The sequence below is a fragment of the Mus caroli genome, chromosome 3 (genome assembly GCF_900094665.2).
Source record: "Mus caroli chromosome 3, CAROLI_EIJ_v1.1, whole genome shotgun sequence".
Lineage (NCBI taxonomy): Eukaryota > Metazoa > Chordata > Mammalia > Rodentia > Muridae > Mus > Mus caroli.
In genome coordinates this window covers 98,512,287-98,533,663 of record NC_034572.1, presented here as the reverse complement: position 1 = coordinate 98,533,663, position 21,377 = coordinate 98,512,287, and the positions used below count along the sequence as shown (strand labels likewise).

The 21,377-nt window shown below is 43.4% G+C and overlaps 1 protein-coding gene across 2 annotated transcripts in view; it reads left to right on the top strand.

Annotated features, from left to right (window-relative positions):
* Window positions 1-12,196, top strand: part of Lrig2 (leucine rich repeats and immunoglobulin like domains 2) — a 55,349-nt gene extending 43,153 nt beyond the window's left edge. Inside the window, exons 12-18 of one of the 2 annotated variants that reach the window (XM_021158328.2) lie at window positions 401-564; window positions 1,881-2,201; window positions 3,502-3,783; window positions 4,974-5,423; window positions 6,498-6,626; window positions 7,543-7,830; window positions 11,313-12,196. In XM_021158328.2, the coding sequence (XP_021013987.1) occupies window positions 401-564; window positions 1,881-2,201; window positions 3,502-3,783; window positions 4,974-5,423; window positions 6,498-6,626; window positions 7,543-7,830; window positions 11,313-11,512 (1,834 nt within the window). In that variant the 3' untranslated portion in view covers window positions 11,513-12,196. Of the gene's footprint in view, window positions 1-400; window positions 565-1,880; window positions 2,202-3,501; window positions 3,784-4,973; window positions 5,424-6,476; window positions 6,627-7,542; window positions 7,831-11,312 lie in introns of both variants that reach the window. The other variant, XM_021158327.2, reaches the window with a different exon arrangement.
* Window positions 12,197-21,377: the final 9,181 nt, after the last annotated feature.

Sequence of the window (21,377 nt, the reverse complement as noted above, 5' to 3'; positions counted from 1 at the left end):
CTGTTTAGACACGCCCCCCGCCCCAACCTTGGCCAATCAAGAATCATGTTTGTCAGTGGGTGTCATGGTATATATCTGGGATTGCAAATTTGAGGCCAGACTAGGTAGTATAGTAACTGTCTCAAAACAGTCCTCCCGCAACAAATGAACATGCATGCATGCATTTCATTCCATCGCAGTGGCTCTTTACTTGTCTTTAATTTAAAATAACTCTCTTGTCCTCAGTCTTTCTGATTTTTTTTTATAATGCTGACTTTATTAAGGCTAATGGTCTGTTTGTTTTATTATAATTAGATGAACATTTTTGATAAGTAAATGCATATATGTGTAGCAGGATTTTCCTGCAGAAACTATAATGAAGCTAAAATGAAAGGTTCTTTTCCTTGTTTTCCTTCTGTAGTGTTCTGAACACAAGCAGTTTGCTCTGCGATTGTCATTTGAAGTGGTTACTTCAGTGGCTGGTGGATAACAATTTCCATCATTCTGTGAATGTAAGCTGTGCACATCCTGAATGGTTAGCAGGGCAAAGCATCTTGAATGTGGACCTGAAAGATTTTGTCTGTGGTTTGTATTTCTGTTTCAAATTTTAAAATTTTCTCTTTTAATTATTGTAACAACAAAATAAAGAGGATTACATTACAGACCAGGTTGTCCTGGGACTTTGATCTGCCTGTCTCTGCTTCAAGTACTGAGAGTAATGATGTGTGCTACCACACTGACTCATACTATTTTTTTAATACTATTCCAATTACTTTTTAAGGCACAAAGTAATGTTACTAAATGAAGATACTGGTTTAGAATTTCTGTAGCAGCCTCTCTCAATCCATAGCGTTTTTATTTATGAATTCATCATGCACTAGGCAGTCTTAAACCAGTTTTCACTTGTGTTTATGTATCCTGCTTGTATTCTTCACTATTTTAGTGTTGAAGCTATGTACAAAGTACTTTCAAGTCATGTATTTATTAGTATTCTCCATGAAAAAAATAAGTTTATATTCTCATTTTCTGTATTATATAGAAAGGATAATAGTTGTAAACGTTTTGTGTATATGTAGCATTATAAGACATAAATATCATATATATGACATGATAGCATTAGAACTTACCTTGAAATTATTATTATTATTATTATTATTATTATTTTTTTTTTTTTTGGTTTTTTCGAGACAGGATTTCTCTGTGTAGTCCTGGCTGTCCTGGAACTCACTCTGTAGGCCAGGCTGGCCTCGAACTCAGAAATCTGCCTGCCTCTGCCTCCCAAGTGCTGGGATTAAAGGCGTGCGCTACCACGGCCCGGCACCTTGAAATTCTTATAAAAGGTTTTTCTCCATCACCCACTGGTAATGCATAGTAAACATGGAAGAGTCCTGAGGGATGGTGGAAGAGCACTAGGTGCTGAGGTCCAGAGCCTGAGTTCTAGCACACCTTCTGTCACTGCCTGATGCCTTTGAGCAAGCTATCTGACTTCTGGAGTTCATTTTCCTCAGCTTTAAGCAAGAGATTAGACTCCAGCTCTAAAATCTCCTTCAATCTTAACATAGCTCCTGTGGCTGAAACATACAGTGTTGGGGCTGGAGAGATGGCTCAGCGGTTAAGAGCACTGACTGCTCTTCCTGAGTTCAATTCCCAGCAACCACATGGTGGTTCACAACCATCTGTAATGGGATCTGATGCCCTCTTCTGGTATTTACTGCTACAGCGTACTCATATACATTAAATAAATAAGTAAATCTGAAAGAAAAAAAGAAAGAAAGAAAGGAAGAAAGAAAGGAAGGAAGAAAGAAAGAAAGAAGTTTACAGTGTTACAGTCTTTGTTGTAAAATCAGGTTTGATCAGTAATATGTAACTGACTTGGCCACTGTTGCATTTATTCCCTTTAGATGATTTTCTGAAACCTCAGATAAGGACACACCCTGAAAGCACAATTGCATTAAGAGGTGTTAATGTGACACTGACGTGCACTGCAGTGAGCAGCAGCGATTCACCCATGTCCACCATATGGCGCAAGGACAGTGAGATCCTGTATGATGTGGATATTGAGAATTTTGTTCGTTATCGGCACCAGGATGGAGAAGCTCTAGAATATACTAGTGTCTTGCGCCTCTTCAGTGTGAACTTCACAGATGAAGGGAAATACCAGTGCATTGTTACTAATCACTTTGGTTCTAATTATTCTCAGAAAGCCAAATTGACTGTAAATGGTAAGGAATTGTGCTACTGGACTTTTAAAATGCTTTTTTTTTTTTTTTTTTTTTTTTTGTATTTCTAGAATAATCGCCATGCCTGTCTGGCCATGCTGTTGGGAAAAAGTACTTTGAAGTATTTTTTACATCTAAATTATGTATGTCTCAATTATAAATCAATTTAGATGTAACTTGACAAGAAAATTGGATCATACCCCAGGATTGGAGGGAGCCTTTAGTGTTACTTTCTCGTGACTGTGGCACATGGAAGGGGTGCACTGTGCCCACTGGCCTGCATTCTCCTTTGCCCTAGGAGATCCTTTACTTCCTTTTGTTTGTTAAAAGACAGTCTTTTGTGGTCTCAGTTTCTTTCCAAAACCACAGTTCTCAGAAAAGTATGATTTCCTTTCGCTCATACTGTTTACGGTGTCCTCTAACACTTGAGGGTGTTTAGGACGTCTCTGGGTCTAGTCGTTTCTGTAGCTCTCTGGATATAGCCAAAATCATTTTGAAAATAAAGCTCTCCTAGTAGTTGTAAAACCTTTTCTAAAGCAGCTTGGTTTGTCTGTTATCTGTGAGATTGAGTAACTCCTGTGCTACAGCAGAGCAATGTACTCGTGCCCTGTGCCTGTGTTTCTTTTTTTTTTTTTAACATTTCTAGCTATGTTTTCCTTTTTTAAGATTTTATCTTATTGTTTTGTGGTTATTAGTGGTTTGCCTTCATTTATGTCTGCACCACATGCATGCCTGGTACCCACAAAGGCCTACAGAGTGCATTGGATCTCCCAGGACTGAAGTAACAGACAGTTGTAAGCTGCCCTGTGGGTGCTGGGAGTTGGACCTGAGTCCCGCAAGAGCAACACCTGCTCTTAACCACTGAGACAACTCTTCAGCTCTACAACCCACTCTGATGTTTCCTAAATCAGGTTTTAAAAAAGCATAATTAAACAAAACAAAAACGGGTTCTACTAACATCTGCTCTTGTTAGATTGGGAAGCATCACTTGATTGTCCTAAGTGAAAGAGGAATAATAAGCACCGAATACTAAACTGGCATTCCAAAAAGCTTTTGGCTTTCTGATTTCCTTCTTTCCATCAGCATGGTGAATGGGCATGGCTTGTATTCTAGAAGTATTGAGTTACTGTTCTGCATATACTGATGGGCTGGTGGGAAAGACTGTTGCAAACGCTGTGTTTTCAGTTCAGAGAATATGGTTTCTCAAGGAAATAGTGCATTTTACATCAGAATTCTTCCTGCTAGATTTGTGTTCATGTGTGTTTTCCTTTTGCCTACCTTCTCTGTACTGTTTTTGGAACAGAGATGCCGTCTTTTTTGAAAACTCCAATGGATCTAACTATTCGCACTGGTGCCATGGCAAGATTAGAATGTGCTGCAGAGGGGCACCCTACACCTCAGATTTCCTGGCAGAAGGACGGTGGCACTGATTTTCCTGCAGCCCGAGAAAGACGCATGCATGTCATGCCTGAGGATGATGTCTTCTTCATTGCCAATGTGAAGATAGAAGATATGGGAATCTATAGCTGCATGGCACAGAATATAGCAGGAGGCCTCTCAGCAAACGCCTCACTCACAGTGTTAGGTACGCTTTCTTTGTTAGGACTGCTGCTTTACTGGAGCCTCTGAGACCTATGCATGGCTTAGAAAGGCAAGAAAAACAATTTGGGGGTTGTGGTTATGTTTTTTTCCTTCCAAGTCAGGGTTTCTCTGCGTAGCCCCAGCTGTCCTAGAACTCACTCTGTAGATCAGGCTGGCCCTGAACTCAGAGACCCGCCTACATCTGCCTCCCAAGTGCTGGGATTAAGTCATGTGCCACCACCATCAGGCTTATGTTGTTGTTCTTATTTTTGTACTTTAGTCAGGGTATGTCAGCTGAAGGTGTTAGTGGGTTAAGTGACATACATCTTGGAACATTCCCAGGGCATAGATCTTTATAACAAGCTCCAGATCCCTTATTCTTTTAAATTTCCCCTGTAACATTTTAATTCATATGTGTTTTCTAAGTGCTGGGATTATAACTGTGTGCCTTGTTATTCTTAGTTAAAACATGGTTCTTTATGTAACTCAACCCAAGGCAAATTATGCTGTCCAGGTCTCTGTTTTCTTAGACATCAGAGTTTTATAGGGCCATCTTCTCTTCCTCCTTTTCTTCCAACTTTTCCTTTTCTTATTCTTTATCTTCCTCTTCTTCCTCTTTCCTCTTCCTCCTCCTCTCTCTTATTTTTTAAAGATAGAGTCTCTCACTCTATAATCCAGGTTGGCCTGGAGAACTCATGTCTTACAGGTGAGCCACTCTGACCTGTCTGTTAAAAACCTTTAAAATAAGTTTCTTAACTTGAATGCTGAGGCAGAAGGGTCAAGAGTTCTTGGTCAGCTTGGAGTATATAGTTGAGAACCTGCCTCAGAAACATTAGAAATCCCCAGTTCTCACTCACTGGCTTGTGACCCAGGCCAGTGGTGTGCCCACTACACACTGGCATGTGTACCAGGCTGGTATTGTGCCAAGCTAGTGTCTTGCTGTGCTTTGCTTTCTTTTTTCTTTCTACTTTGCTTACTTGCTAAGGTGCCTGGATGGCTGTAAACTATTATAGCCCTGTATCACCACCGTCAGTTCACATTTAGATCTTTTCTGTTTTGAGTCTTTTGTGTATCTGAAACATTAACTGTTAATCCTCATTAAACTGTACATTTCATCATACTTTTCATAGTCTCATTCTACAGGACTTAGGCTATACATTTCCTAACTTAGTATTTTTAACCTTCTCCCATTAGAGACACCCTCATTTATTAGACCTCTGGAGGACAAGACCGTCACCCGAGGTGAGACAGCGGTATTGCAGTGCATCGCTGGAGGAAGTCCTGCTCCTCGCCTCAATTGGACCAAGGATGATGGGCCACTCCTAGTAACAGAACGACACTTCTTTGCTGCAGCCAATCAGCTTCTCATCATTGTAGATGCTGGGCTAGAAGATGCTGGAAAATATACCTGCCTTATGTCTAACACTCTTGGGACAGAACGGGGACATATTTACTTAAATGTCATTTCATCCCCCAATTGTGACTCTTCTCAGAGTAGCATTGGGCATGAGGATGATGGTTGGACCACAGTTGGCATTGTCATCATTGTTGTGGTCTGCTGTGTCGTGGGCACTTCTTTGATCTGGGTCATTGTCATTTACCACATGAGAAGGAAAAATGAAGACTACAGCATCACAAACACAGGTAAGTGGTACCTAGATGACACTTGGCATGTTCTTAAGAATGTAGGATTTAGTAAAAGATAAAAAAAGCTGGACTACTGTGATTGGTTACATGGTAAGAAATGTTAGGAAGTGTTTCTGACAAAATATCCAGCTTCCTGGAGATAGTAGAACCTATTTGGGGAAATAGTTTTAAGAATTTGTATATATGGTATATATTTACCCCTAAATTTACCTCCTAGAATTGTATTACAGGTATATTTTCTTGGTTGTTTGTTTGAGACAGAGTTTCTTTATGTACCCCTAGCTGTCAGCACTTGTTCTGTAGATGAAGCTGGCCTTAAAGTCAGAGATCTACCTGCCTTTGCCTCCAAAGTGCTGAAATTGAAGGTGTGTGCCGTTATGCCCATGTTGTTCTTAAAAGGATCTCAGTAGTGCTGTCTCGAAAAACCAAAAAAGGATCTCAGTGTATAGAGCCTGGAACTCATAATCCGGCCCTTCTCCGTCTGCCTCTTTGTGCTGGGATTACAGGTTCAGTCAATCATGCCTCACTGGGTTGTGTTGTGTTGTGTTTTTGTTTTTTTGTACCTTCTTTAGAGCCTAAAGTTCATTTCTACCATAGTTTTGCTGTAGAGTCAAACCCTTGTGAGTGAGTTGGTCTTTTGCCTCACTCATCCCGGGATCCACAAGAGAAGGAGTCCATTTAGAGAGATTGTGAAAATGTAGCTGTAGATAGGATTTTCATCTTTAGGGTTTTTTTTTTTTTTTTTTTTCTTTTGGTAACCCTTTCACCTTCATCCCTTTGCCAGTGGCTCTGGGGACTGAACCCACAGCCTATACTTGTTAGGCAAGTACTTTACCACTGAGCTGTATCTGCAGACTAAGTAATAGTTCTAAAATGAAACTCTGAGAAGAACTTTAATAAAAAAGTATCTAAGGGAAGTATGAAGAGCTGTTGGGGTCCCAAGTCCATACCATTTCCAGGCCAGTGTCAAAGTGGAACACACTATAAAATTGCCTTCTGTGTATTGACTTCAGCTGCCTGAGTTTGAGAGTTACAGATGTCTCTTTACAGAGGAGCTTAATTTGCCTGCAGACATTCCCAGCTATTTGTCTTCACAAGGAACACTGTCTGAACCACAGGAAGGCTACAGCAACTCTGAGGCAGGCAGCCATCAGCAACTTATGCCTCCTGCCAACGGGTACACACACAGAGGCACTGACGGTAGGCACTTTGCTTTTCGTAGTTACAGTTTCGGCCTGTGTTACTGGGTTTATTGTTCAGTGTATAGTTTCTCCATTAGCAAAATAGGATGGAAATTGTCTATAACGTCTTAACCAGAGAAGGCCGTTTTACAGAAAGAAACACATTACCCTTAAACAGGGACGAAGGACAAAACTGAGGCTCCTAGGTCTCTCTCATGACCAGAAGAGATGGTCTAGAAACTCATTTCAAGCCTTTCTCATTCCTTTGAAGATGAGAATCCTTCAGATAACATCCAAAGGCATTTGGTTCTCCTGCTGACAGGTAGATACTTAGTAAAGTTTAAAGGGCAAAATGACTTTCAGACTGCAATGGCAAACTTAAAAGGGCTATAAAATGTCCCCTGATGAAGTGACTAGGACATTGTCTCTTCACACCCTCACTTCTGTAGAAAGTGATAGGCACAGGAGAGAGGATTTGACTGGGAAGAGTTTGAACAGCTACTTCACTTAACCTCTTGTCTCATAAAAGTAACATGGGCTCTCATATCATAGCAATGCCTGTTTTGCTTTCATTTGCTCAAGCCACACACGTGTCTCAGAGGTCTAGGCCTGTCTTGGATCCCTTGGTTGAAATTTAATCTCTCCAACTTAGAGATTTAACATTAGAATTCAACAGTGTAGACTCTGAAGCCATAGTGTTTAGATTTACGTTTCAGCTCTTTCTCCTGCCATAACTTTACCTGTAAAGTGGGAGATGAAAATGAAATCTTCATAGGGGTGTTGTGAGGAGTGAGTTCATTCACATACAGACCTTGGACTCTCACCTGGTTTGTAAAGAAGGTGTGCAGTAATTGTTAGAACTGTTGAAGAAAGTTGATTATTCCCAAACTCTTCCTTATCAGAAAATCATCTGGCCCCTTCCATGTTGTTACTAGGTGGCACTGGTACCCGGGTGATCTGTTCAGATTGTTACGACAATGCCAACATCTACTCGAGGACCAGAGAGTACTGTCCATATACCTATATTGCTGAGGAGGATGTGTTAGATCAGGCACTCTCCAGCCTCATGGTCCAGATGCCCAAGGAGACGTTTTTGTCACATCCTCCCCAAGATGCTGCTAATCTGGAGAGTCTGATACCATCAGCAGAGAGAGAGCCGGCTGCCTTTCCCACCAACCATGAGAGGATGACTGAGAACCTTCCCTTCTCACAGAGGAGCAGTGGTAATGGGTGCTTTTGTTCTGTTTTGAGCTTTTGGTTTCGCTTTCACCTGATCTGCCCTTCTGTTATATCAGTAGCATGGCAGGTAACAGGAAACAAACAAATTAGTATACTAGAATAATTGCCATTAACTAGTGTCAGCTAGAGGTCTTTACATCTTCTCCCATCTTCATTTAAACAGTAGAGGTTTGAAGGGCTAAAAATAGAGCATGAGAAACCTAAACCGTTTTGTTGGTTGCTCTACTGTCAAGCAAACACTCTGAGCATATCACCCGAGTCAAGCTCTTTCTGGACCACGATAGGAACTATTCTCAAGCTGTTCATCAGCTGTCCCTTCCACTCAGAGGAAAACACTGCGGAATGAACAGGGCAAAAATTACAGGGCCACAGAAGAAGGTAAGTATAGGGTTGTGCCCAGGGATGGTTCTGGCAGCAATAAATGATGTAACATGAAACTGAAGATGTGCTCTGTAAGAGACCAGTTCTAAAGACTGTTCAAGAGGAATAGGTTAGAAAAGAGCACTGTCACTGAAGGTAGTGGCTCAGCTTTACACTCAGTGTCATGAAGAACTAAGGTACAGTACGTCTTGTAACCTGTGGGATGTCTTCATTTTGAGTCTGGTTTTAAGTAAGGAGTCATCGTCACTTAAATGAAAATGTCTTGGTGCATTGTCCATTCTAAGCCTAGGATACTCTAATTAATTCTACTTAGTGTGTGTAGGGTTTATTAGCATGACCTTAGAACTTGTTAGACATGCAGTTGTGCTCCTACCCTAGACCTAGTGAATCTGAATCCAGATATTAAGATCCAAGGATTATTTATATGCTTTGGGTTTTTGTTGTTGTTGTTGACAGTGTCATGCTCAAATTCAACAGTAACCCCTACCTTAGCCTTCCAAGTGCTGAGATATCAGGCAAACGCTGGGATTATGGGCATGTGGCTCGTGGCTTATATTAAATTTTGGGTTTGTTTTATATGTGAGTTCTGTATGGATGCATGTGCTTGCAGGAGCATTCATGTGCATGCAGACACATGCATGGGGAGACTGAAGGAGGAAGTCTAGTGTCATTCTCTATTGCTTTTCACCCTGTTTGTTGAGACAGAGTTATTTCCTAACCCTGAAGGCTGCTGTCTCAGCTGGACTGACTGGCTAGCAAGCTTCTGAGATTCTCTTGTCACTGCTCCTCAGTGCTGGAGTTACAGACATACATGACTATGCCTGGCTTTATGTGAGTGTTGGGAATTAGAGCTCAGGTCTTCCTGCTTTCACAACAAGCCCTCTTATCTACTGAGCCATATCCTCAGCCCCCACATGCATATTAAATTTTGAGAAGTCTTGCCCTAGCTTATATTCTAGGTGAATTATGCTTTCATTTGTGGGATTTTGTTTCCAGAATGTTAGACTAGCTTTTCCTAAAATATAGCTCCCCTACGTGTGTGCACACATGAGCCAGCGTGTATCATCTGCCTCTCTTCTCAATGCTTTGACTACACCTGACCCCAAGTTCAGTTCCCAGTACCTGGCTCACAACCATTTGTAACTAAAGATCTAATGCCCTCTTCTGACCTCTAATAAGCACCAGGCATGTATAGTGCACAGACTGGCAAAACATCCATACAAATAAAATTTTAAAATTAAAAATGTATTTAAAGAAGTAAGAGTTCCATTGAGACAGTGAATATTACCTATGTATTGTAAAACTGTCATTACAATATGTCTCTTTTAAAATTCCTTTTCCATGAGTCTAGAACTTTGTACTTTTATTTTTATCTTAGTTATGGTTTCTATTGCTGTGATGAGACACCATGACCAAAGCAACTTGGGGGTTTACTCTGCTTATAGTTTTTCATATAACATCAAAAACAGTGAGAGCAAGAACTCAGGCAGGGCTGGAAGCTGGAGCCAGGAGCTGCTGCAGAGGCGGTGGAGGATGCTGCTTTCTGGCTTGCTCCTCATGGCTTGCTCAGCTTGCTTTTTTAAAGGACCCAGGACCATCTGCCCAGGGATAGCCCATCTACAGTGCTCTGGGCTCCACCCTATTAATCACTAAAGAAAATGCCATACAGACTTGCTTATAGCCCAATCTTTTTTTTTTTTTAACTTTTTATTGGTTCTTTGTAAATTTCACATCCCGCATCCCAGTCCCGTTCTTCTCCCCATCCACTCATATCTGTCCTTCGCCCCTGCAACCTCCCCCTGAAAATAGAACACATCCCCACAAAACAAAAACAAAGCATAGAAAACATTTCATTGTGGAAGCTATAATAAGAATGTCACAGTGTCCCACGGTATATCTCTCTGTCCACACATCTTCACTTGCAAATGTTAATTGCAGCAAGTCAGTGGTCTGGTTTGAGATCTCTGTCTTCTGTGACACCATCAATATTCGATCCTCACTGATTCTCTTTCTGGGTATTGCCCTGTATCATGAAGATCCTGCAGCTTTGGCTCTGCAGGACTGGCCCTTTCACATGCTTCAGTAATTCATAGATGGAGTTGATTTTGGGGTAGGCCAGCTCAAAGCCCTGGATCTGGGCCCAGAGGGTAGCTGAGTTGATGAGCCTGCCAGCTCTCCTGCACCCACACCCCCAGGGCAAGCTGTCTGGCACTGCTCTAGCTAGGCCACCCAGTGATGCCATCAGCAGGAGGCAGGGTCTGCTCTCCTGTTCTCATGCCCTCAGGGCCAGCTCCACTGTGCTGTCCAGTCAAAGCATGGGCCCATGCTTCCAAAGTGCTGCAGTCTGAGGAACGGGGTCAACTCTTGCACTTTCACACCCTCAAGGTGCACAGGCAGGCTCACCTGTGCTCCGTGTCTCTCAGCGGGGCCAGCTTTCCTGTGCTCCTTGCCTGCTCACTCGGGTGCTGCAGCTGGTGAGAGGCAGTTACAGCCTAATATCATCAAGGCATTTTCTTAGTTGAGATCCCTTCCAATAATTCCAGCCTGTGTCAAGTTGATATAAAACTAGGCAGCACAATTGTTTGCAGAGAAAAGGTGCTAAAATGACAGGTGAAAAAGAACAGCATGACTTCGGAAATTAGCTTGTTAGGGTGGTTGATCATAAAGGCTTGGTAGTTTTTGGTTCTAGTTTTTATCTTGTTTTTAATGTTGGCATTGTGATCTTCGTGTCTTTATCAAGGATGCTGGGCATCTGAATTTCTTTGGAATATTGGATTAAAAGGATACTGGGGGCTAGAGAGATGGCTGAGGGAAGGGCAAAGGGAATTTGTTGCTTTCACAGAGAACCTGAGTTTCATTCCCACCAGCTACATGGCAGCTCACAGCCATCTGTAACTCCACTTCCATGAGATCCAGTGCCCTTTTTTGGCCTCTTCAGGCACCAGAGAGACACACAACAATGCACAGACATACATGCAAACAAAACACCCACACATTTGGGGGGAAAGCATATCAGGCTTTAGGAAAATAATCTTGAAATTCCAGCTATCACTGATGATATTTCTTGTCTCACTCTCATTCTCAGAAATATTTCAGCGGCCTCTTTGGAACATGAACAGAGAACTGGGCCTACTTCCTTTCTCCCAGCAGCCTGTCCTTGAGTCACCACAGCTGACAGAGAGGGATCCAAATTGCTCTTCACCTGTGACTTGCCGCAGGTTACATGACCATGCTTTTGATTTGAGTAGGACTCGGAGCATTCAAGATGGTACTGAGGGCACATGAAGCCCGTTGAGGAGGAAGTCTGAGCAAAGACTCAAGTTAGTTATTTACTACCTCAGAATTGAGAAGAAAAGTCAGTATTTGTATTTCTCTTTGCTTCGAGTTACATCTGACCACATCAGCGTAACTCTGGTGTTCGGGCTTACACCTGGCAAAGAGAAGGTAGTGGCTGACAGAAGTGTACCACAGAAATGTGTACCACGTTGAAAGTGCACAGCCCTGGCAGAAGACGATATGGGCAGGTGTCCTTCCTGATCCCCACCGGGATGTGCCCAGGCATGCACTGCCTGTCATGAAGAGTCATTGCTGCTTAGCCTACTGGATTGTTCCAGTCCTCAGAATGGTCCCGAGAAAGCGTCTCTACTTTGATATTCTACTTTGCTTGGAAAAGCACGGGGCAGAGATATCTTCTGAGCTTTCATAAGTATAACAAGGATTCTCCAGTGGTGTTGAGAAGAGAAGAGCTGCTGAGGCTTTGATATTCAAGGTCTTCAGCTAGAATCCAAGTTTCACCAACTGGTATTACCAGATCAAAGGCTTTTGTATTCTTTGTGTGTGTGAGTGTATGTGTGAGTGTGTGTGTGTGTGTGTGTGTGTGTGTGTGTGTGGTGGGTTTGTTTTGTCTGTATAACTGGGGATGTCATTGTAAATATATGTGCATTTATAAATAATTTTTCTACTCATTGACCTTGTGTGTTGGATACAGTGTAAATATTTTTGATATGCCCAAATTATATATAATGTCTGTCTGGTTACTCTATGGGCAGCAGCTTCTCCAGATCATAGATTTTATATAACATAGTGTAGTGAGGTCTGCAAACTCTGTTTAAAGTTCTAGAATTGTGTGTTACCACGGGTATGTATAAAGGCAGGGTACTTAGTGATTGTGTGCTCATAGACTCAGTCTTGGTATAATTAACTGCCTGCTTCATGCCTGAAGTTCTGTGCATCTTGTACTTACTGTCTCTTTACAAGTGCCAGGTGATCCTCTTGTCTTGCTCTTCCAGAGCCCAGCAGTGTTGCCACAGCCCTGTGAGCACAGAAGATGACTTATTTCAGCAAAATACTTTGATGACAAGGAAACCAAAGATTGGTCTTTTTTATGTTTACTCTGTTTTCAGTCTCCTTCACGAATGTAGCATATTAAGAAGGGAAGTGTGTTCTTGGGAGTAGATCACACAGAAGTTCCTGTACTCTGTCAATTTAGTGTGGTTCTGTCTTTATACAAGTGTTATTTAAGCCAAACAGCTTTCTGAATTTTTGATAGCAAAAAGCTTTATGTAAACAAAGAATGTTAACACTAATGAAATGTCATGTGCTTTCAGTCTGTCCTATGAGTATAATACCAGCTTCCTGCTCTCAACTTTTAAAGGTGTCTATTTATAAGTAACTGTATATGTCCAGAGTTCCAAACTCACAGTTTCTTAGCTTTTTGTCAGGAAGTTCCGGTGAATTTCTGACATTTTTTTCCCATGCTTTTTTTTCAAACCTAAGTTTTCTTCCTCAGACAGCAGCACTGTTTGCTTTTAAAACTTTCGCTTTTTATTTAAACATGTTTTCTTCATTTCCACTTTGAACATTTAAAATGTATAGTGCTCTCATCTGTTTAGACTGTATGCCTTCTTTTAGGCTGTATTCCAGGTTTTTACTGGTATGACAAGGCATTAAGAGCCTGCTCCCTTGGCATTGCTCGTGCTGGCTGTGTGTCTGAGTCTTACTGATAGAAAGAGACTGTTTATTAGCTGCTCTAAGCTGCTCTCCAGCTCCCGCCAGGAACCAAAGAGGATTGTGCCACTTGAGTGAAGAGCTGCCTTTGTGAACTGTTAGCTAGATCAAGGGTGATGCTGCTCCATCTAACTTGAGCTGTATTTATCTTGCCAATACAAGACTTAACGGTCTAAGACATGCTCAGGGGAGGAAAAAAACATGTTCTGCTTCTAAACACTGTCAGTAAACAAAAACTCATATCTGAATTGGCAAAGTTGTCTTTTATCTGGAAGCTGCTGCTCACAGGAGGCTCAGGACGGAGGTATACAGCAGTTCATTTATAGCTGGCCATCCCACTTTGTATGTGGTCAGATTTCTGTGCCCTCATGGAGAGCCCAGGGTAGTCAGGGCAGAGAGCAGGCCCTGACCTGGTCCTCTAGAAACACCTTACCCAAGATATCGCCTCCAAGCTCCAGCTGTGGCCCTTCTGCTGCGGTGTCCGTTGGATCTCCTGAGAATTGGGGAAATGTTGACCTGCCTGCTCTTCCAGATCCCTGGCTTGCCTAAGTAACTGATCAGGAACCCATTTACGGACGAGAAGAGCCTGCCTCTGCTCCTAAAATACCAACAGAAGATCCTTAGCCTAGAGAATTTGCTTACACATTTGACCAAGTGGTCTCCATCCTCCTAGCCATAGGACTAGTGTCTGCTTAGTTAACACAATCTTCTCTGTGTTCACAACTGAAAACATGAAATTATGGCATCATTTTTCTGAAAAACAAAACAAAAAACAAAACAAAACCAATCCTATATTTCAGATACAAATGTCAGTGACAAACAATTTGAGTATATGTTGTATTATATATCTTTACTCTTGATTTTTATTTTTAGCAGCCACTGGCCTTGAACTCTCAATCTCTTGTCTCTCCCTCCCAAATGTGGAGACTAGATATGTCTGGCTAGATTGATTTTGGTTCTTGCCTATGGAGCCAGCTGGAGTGGTATTGGTATTACAGTGTTCAGTTTATGTTTTATCAAGTGTGTGGGGATGGCCTTTTCTCATAACACACTACAGGAGTAAGGAGTAGTAACCGGGAAACCGGCTGTTTCCCTCAGGACTGGGACTCAACCTTCAGGTTCCTGAGTGACGGGTACGTGTCCTCCCACTCAACTCATACCCTGTATTTGTTCTCCTTAAGGGAGATATAGTTCATCTTTGGGCCTTTTTTCCAGTCTTTTGGCATTCCTAGGTATTAAACCTATAGCTTCCTGTATACCAGGCAAGTGTACTACCTCTAAGCTGCAGCCTCAGCTGAACTGTTGTTCAAATTAATGGGTGGTTATAAGAACAATGGGGCCATGAATAGTTGAGCTGTTTTCCTCTGTTAGATCTCTTTCCCAGTCCAGTGTGGAGGTATGCTCCCATCTACTTTCAGCTTTTTGTTTGGAACATGGTTAAATATACAGCAGTTAGTCTAGATTTCCTCTCCTCTCCTCCCCTCCCCTCCCCTCCCCTCCCCTCTCCTTTCCCTTCCCTTCCCTTCTTTTTGGACATCTGTCTGGTTCATTGGCAGAAGTACCAGGTTCCTGAGGTAAGGCTGTATTGGGGACATCTGAAAATGCAAGAATTACTTGCAGGACTGTGAGAAGGTGGGAGGTGAAAGGGTTGGTGTATGATGTCCTAGGAGTCAAGCCCAGGCAAGTGCTCTCGAGGTCAGTGTGCTGTAAGTTACAGTTTGGATCCTCTCCCTCTCGTTTGTAATTGTTTCCTCGAAGTCCTGATAATCATGGTGAAGAGCAGCGTGACTTATCTGCGAGTGTTGTTGGGTGTGAAGTGATCTTGTAACTGTTTTCAAAGAGGAGCTGATCTTCAGGTGGCCAAGTGTCCTTGAAGTATTACCTGGCTACTGGAGACGGCCTCTTCACCCCTGCACGACTTATACTTCCTGCCACCCTCTGTTCTCCTGCCCATTAGAGGGTGTCAGGCCCAGCAGCCCTGGTGTAAGGCGCCTCTAAAGGGCAGTACAAGCCAAGTGGTCTCATGTGGCTGTTTCCTGGTATCCTTTATATTTTCTCACATAAGAATGTATATTTTACAGAGCATGTGTTCGTCCTGTCTACTGTAATGTCAATAAAGCTAAGAGATTATGATTCTTTGGTCTTCTCTTGCCTAAAGTATAGGAATGAATAGTGTATTTTGGGCCCTTTTTTTTTTTTTTGGTTTTTTTGAGACAGGGTTTCTCTGTGTTGCCTTGGCTGTCCTGGAACTCACTCTGTAGACCAGGCTGGCCTCGAACTCAGAAATCCGCCTGTGCCTCAGCCTCCCGAGTGCTGGGATTAAAGGCGTGCGCCACCACGCCCGATTTTGGGCCCTTTTGAGGGGACTTTTCAAGTAGTTAAGATGATGAACTTGCTTTTCTCTAGCTTTTACCAAGTCCTAATTTCTGAGCTTGATGCTGGCCACGCCCTGGAATGGAGCTGGGCTGGGAGTGGGTGGCTGGGGCACTGTACGCTCTCCTGCTTGTCCTCCCTGAGGTCCACTGTGGTGCCAGGTGCTAGGTGCTGGGTGACAAATGAGCTCAAGAGTCATGAAAGTGTCCATTGCAAGGGGGGAATTTGAGAACAATATTTTCCAGTCTGGTTTGGTTAACTTGGTATTTGAGGAGTGTCAGTATTCTGTACCTTTGTTGTTCTACCACCTCAGTGTTTGGTCTCTCTGGGGCGTAGGCTCTTTGGAGACTGGGCTTGTTACACTGATCTCATTGTGCACATCTGCCACACTCTGGGAAGCACTTGTCTGAATCTCCCAGCGTTCTGGGGGTATAGCTCAGGAAGACAGCTTTCATCTGCATTATGTAGTTAAGGAAAGTGTTTCAGTGAAACCATATACCTAGTAGCAAGAAACCATGAGGCAGTGCTGGAGAGATGGCTCAGCGGGTAAGAGCACTGGCTGCTTGCTCTTCCAGAGGTCCTGAGTTCAATTCCCAGCAACCACATGGCGGCTCACAACCATCTGTAATGAGATCTGATGCCCTCTTCTGGTATGTCTGAAGATAGCTACAGTGTACTCATATAAATTAAAAAAATAAATCTTAAAGAAAGAAAAAGAAAAGAAACTGTGAGGCAAAGCTAGGATTTGAGTCCAGGCTCTGACTCATACAGGGGTTGTTTGCCAGGATGCCTTCCAGTTCTGAGTTCTATGACTTGGCTGCAATCTAGGGTAGCACTCTGGTGAAGCCACTAGTCGTGCCCAGGGTGAAAGTGTGAACTAGAAGATTCACAATATTTTTACTAAAGTCTGATGGAAAAACAGCTATCATTTTGTTCTCTTGTAAGGTAGAATATGCAGAACCACTTCCAACGCCATGGTTGTATTCCTTTTTCTTTTTTCTTTTTCTTTCTCTTTAGAGTGGAATATGGCAGAGCCTTCTAGCAACATTCTGATATAAAAATACCTGTTACACTAAAAGGTATTTCAGGGTTTATAGTCTAGTACTGAACTGTCCATACAGCATGCTTGCTTGCTGGACTACGAGTGAATGAATGAATGAATGAATGAATGAAAAGAAAAGAGAAAAGAATAAGAAGAAAAAGGAAAGAAAAGAAAAGAAAAGAAAAGAAAAAAGAAAAGAGTACAGGCTGGGTGTGTTGGTACATGTCAATAATCCTTGTACTTGAGAATCGAAGGCAGGAGGACCAGGAGTTCAAGGTCATCCTTGGTTATATAGCTGAGTGTGAGGCTAGTCTGTGCTAGACACCCTATCTCAAAAAAAGGGGGGGGGGGTAGTGGGTGGTGCTGAGTTTGAGTCTCAGCACCTGTGTAAAGGCCCTTCGTCCAGGTTAGTGAGATACCCTGTTTAAAAATACAGAGTTAAAAAGGACCACTGTCAGGGAATAGCAACCAAGGTTATCTGGCCTCCGCATACATGAACACCCCCACACATGAAAGTACACACACACACACAAAGTGCAAGTGTAAGTTTTATATATTTAAGAGAGAGTTACTCTTGTCAGTTTATGAACATTTCTGACTTCTGCACAGTTTCTCTCTCTCTCTCTCTCTCTCTCTCTCTCTCTCTCTCTCTCTCTCTCTCTCTCTGTGTGTATGTGTGAATGTATAATATTTTTTTATGGACAAGTGACAAGTACAGTGTGTGACCTGGAATAGTCTGTGGCCTTCTGGATTGCTACCTCTCTGACTGTCAGTGCCACTGTGACTGGGACCACTGGGGCTTGGTTTTACTCATCTCAGGGTTCCTTTTAGCCCAGTGATATGGAATATTGGGAACTTGAAAACCACCTTTGGCCAGCAGCAACCGAAAGGACTTTGCTGCTCAGCATCCTCCCCATGTCCTGGCTCCCTATCCGATGAGTGCAGATTTGCTTCCCGTGCCTGCTGTGTTTCTAGCCGATGCTGTCTGCGATGGGAAACCTGTAGTTTGTTACCAGGGAAATTTTATCACAAGGTGGCTTAAAGGAAACGAAAATACATAGGTCAGTCTTCAAAGAACAGGGATTGCCAGTGTGGGTGTCATGTGGCTTGTGGTAATGCCTGAAACAAGGCTGCTGGGACTGTTGGATTTGCTACCTCTGCTGCGTTGTTCAGCTTGACAGCTCAGATTTGGACCTGGAGAGATGACGAAGAGGTTAAGAGCATGTAGAGGACCTGGGGTTGATTCCCAGTACCCACATTAGGCAGCTCAAGACAGCTTATAACTCGAGTTCCAGTTCCAGGGGATCTGGTGTCTGTAGGTAACTTATGTGTGTGGTACACATGAACTAGTTGTGTGTGTGTGTGTGTGTGTGTGTGTGTGTGTGTGTGTGTGTGTCTGTGTACTTGCTCTTAGCTTCTGAGCCATCTCTTCAACCCACTCAAAAACATTCCTTACCCAATCTGGAGCTCTAATAGACATAGTCTTCCAACGACCCAGCCAAGCTGGTCAGATTCCTTTTTTGTAAGTAAGGGGTTCATTCCAGATTATATGATTTGCCTGAGGTCATGTGCTCCAAAGCCCCTTTCTATAGTAAGACACTGGGCACTGACCAGTTTGTTTTTTTGTTTGCTTGTTTCTTCCTTCATTCCTTCCCTAGAGCCCCCCCCCCAGCCACCACCACCCCTCCCCTGTTTTTTGTTTTTTGATTTTTGTTTTTTGGATGGGGTCTCATGTAGTCCAGGCTAGCTTCAACCTCACTATGCAGCACAGTGTGATCATCTTGCTCCATCTCCTGAGTAGGCAGATGTCACTGTGCTCAGCTTTGTTTTGTTTTCAAACAGGGTCTCTCTGTTATGTAGCCCTGGCTGTCCTGGAATCCACTATGTAGGCCAGGCTGGTATCAAATTTACAGGAATCCACCTGCCTCTGCCTCTCTGCCTCTCTGCCTCTGCCTCGAGTGCTGAGATTAAAGTAATGTACCACCACGACCAGCTGTTATTTTTTGGTTTGTTGTTTTTATTTTCATCCCATCCCCACCCGTGTGTGTGTGTGTGTGTGTGTGTGTGTGTTATATCAAGGAGAGAGCATGGATATGGGTGTATGTGCTATGGTGCATATGTGACAGGACAGCCTTGGGTGTCAGTCTCCACCTTCCACCTTGTTGAGATGGGGTGTCTTGCTTTTCCATTGTATAAGCTGAGCTCCTGGGAATTCTCCTGTCTCTGCTTCCCATCTCCTGGTAGGAATGCTGGGATGACAGAGGCACTGCATTGGTTTCAATGGGTTCTAGGAGTCAAACTCAGTTCCTCACACCATCTCCCCAGCCCCCTCCAGTTCATTATAAGTTGAAATGCCTCGTAGGGGCTCAACATTTTTAGGTTTTCTGTGGAGAAACAAAACCAAGCAGATGAGTGCACTGGCTAGCATGCTGTTCTCCTGATCCACCCCAGGGATCAAGTATAGGAAGCTGAAACCAGCAAGCAGCAAACCAACTGCCACAAACGTGAGTACAAAGAAGGAGTATTCTGAGCATTCAAGAGTAAGTATTCATTTAGACAAGGTCTCACCATGTAGCCCTGGTTGGCCTGGAGTTTGCTATGTAGATCAGGCTGGCCTAGAACTCAGATCTGCTTGACTCTGCCTCTCTGAGTTCTGAGATTATAGGTATGCTCCAGCATGCCAGCCTAGTGAGCACTTTAAAGCTCCTATTTTATTCTTTTCCAAGGAGAAGTCAGATGCAATAGAATCGCATACACTGACTGACAGCAGGCCAGCTCTTAAGGCATATGTGCAAGATTGGGTTGTTTAAAGGTCTATCTTTATTATTTTTAGTTATGTGTATATGTGTGTCAGCACATGCAAGATCAGAGGTCTCCCCCTGGAGCTGGGGAGTGACAGGCAGTTATGAGTCACCTGATACAGGTGACTTAGGTGCTGGGAAGTGACCCTCAGGTCCTATGTAAGAGCAGAGTACATCTTACCTGCTGACTCATCACTCCTGCTCCAAGATCTGAGTAGCTTCAGTTTATTTCTTTTCTAAATGCTCCATCGAAGCCAGTGTGACATCCCTCACTCTTGAAAACAATGCACATGTGGCTGGCAATGGCAGTGGGGACAGTAGCTTGAATTATTTATCATTTGGAGCAAGCTTCATAGGAGTTTGTGTCCCATGCCAGAAACAGCAAGGGCAGAGAAGAAATACATTTCTCTTCCAACAGTGGATTGCTGCTGCCTGGGTGTCTTTGTCCTTTATACATGTCACAGGAGGGGTGGGGACAGGTTCAGGGACTACACTGGCTGCTTCTACTAAAATGGGACTTTTAAGGTGAAAATTCAAGCATGTGATGTTGAAAAAATTTGACTTTTGGAGAAACACAAAATCATAATAAATTGCAGGTCTGGAGGGAAAGCCATGAATCATGTTGGCAGGCATGCTGCCTCGTGGGCCTGTGCCACCAGCCCCAGCCTTCTCTCACACCTCTCTTAGCCCTGAGTCACCTGCCTTCATCTGCCAAGTGTATACTGCTCCCTGACGTTTCCCCGAGCACAACAGATGTCAGTACCCAGAGGTCAGGAGAAGTTTGCAGAGGACCCCGCACCTCCAGCTGTGAGTGTCTCCCGAGTTCTATCTTTGGCCAGCCTCAATTTAGGGAGGCCTCTCAGCTGGCTCTGCTCATTGCTTTCCTTGGTCCAGGAAAGAAAAACGATCAGTTGGTCACTTTCTTTAAAGTCCTCTCGTGTCCGAGTTATACATGATCTAAGACTTGCTATTGAAATGATTAATTCAAGTGACAGAAAAATGTAGGATCAGCCTAGATTTTTTTTTGAGCCCCTGAAGGCAATGTCTAGTTTTGTGAAAGCTCTGGTTAAGAGCACAGACTCGTTTTCTCTCTCTACAAACCCTAATGTGCCTTCCCTTATGCTTTCCCTACCCTTCCCTTGGTCCTCTGAAAGGGCATTTGAGCAAAAGCACAAAGATTCCAAAGGCTCCGATTTGCCATCCTTGGTGGGAGTCTTAAGACACCACCCACTTGCTGTGAGACAGCTGGTGAGTACCCGGAAGTCCTGCCTGGTCAGCTGGGCCCTTCATTTACCACATGGCTTTTAAAAGTAAGCAGCTGGCTCAAGTCCGACTTAGCAAGTTGCAGAGGCTTAAGTGAGTCCCTTTAGTTTTGTGTACCTGGGTTCCAGATTTGCAGGATGCACATAAGCATGCCTTGCTTTCTCTAGAGTGGGCTACATCAGCTAATGCAGATAACAAACGGAGCACCACACTCAGCACAGCCACCCGTACATTACAGGCTTTCAAAGTGGAGCATCTCCCCTCCTCCCTCTCCTGTCTGCATCAGCTCTGGGTGGAGAATGGGGAAGGTTGGTTTTCTAGGGCTAGCCCTGGAGATTTGGGTTCCTGGTTGGATTTGGCTTGGAAACAAGACACTTTGAAGAAATGAAGAGTGCACTGGCCCAGGAGTCAGTGGGACTGGGGTTCTGACATAGACCCCCATACTGCGATCTTGGTAAGCTGTTGACTGGAGAGTCTGGGTGGCACCCTTGATGCTTAAGAAGCAGGCATGCATCCTGACTTAGGAACCCTTTCAGCTTTGGAGTCCTATAGATCTTCTCAAGCACACTGAGCCATTCTCAACTTAGTCTCTAATGACCTTGTCCCATCTCATGTTTTGTCCTGTCCTCACTCCTCCTCCCAGTTTTTTCCAGTGGTTCTTAAC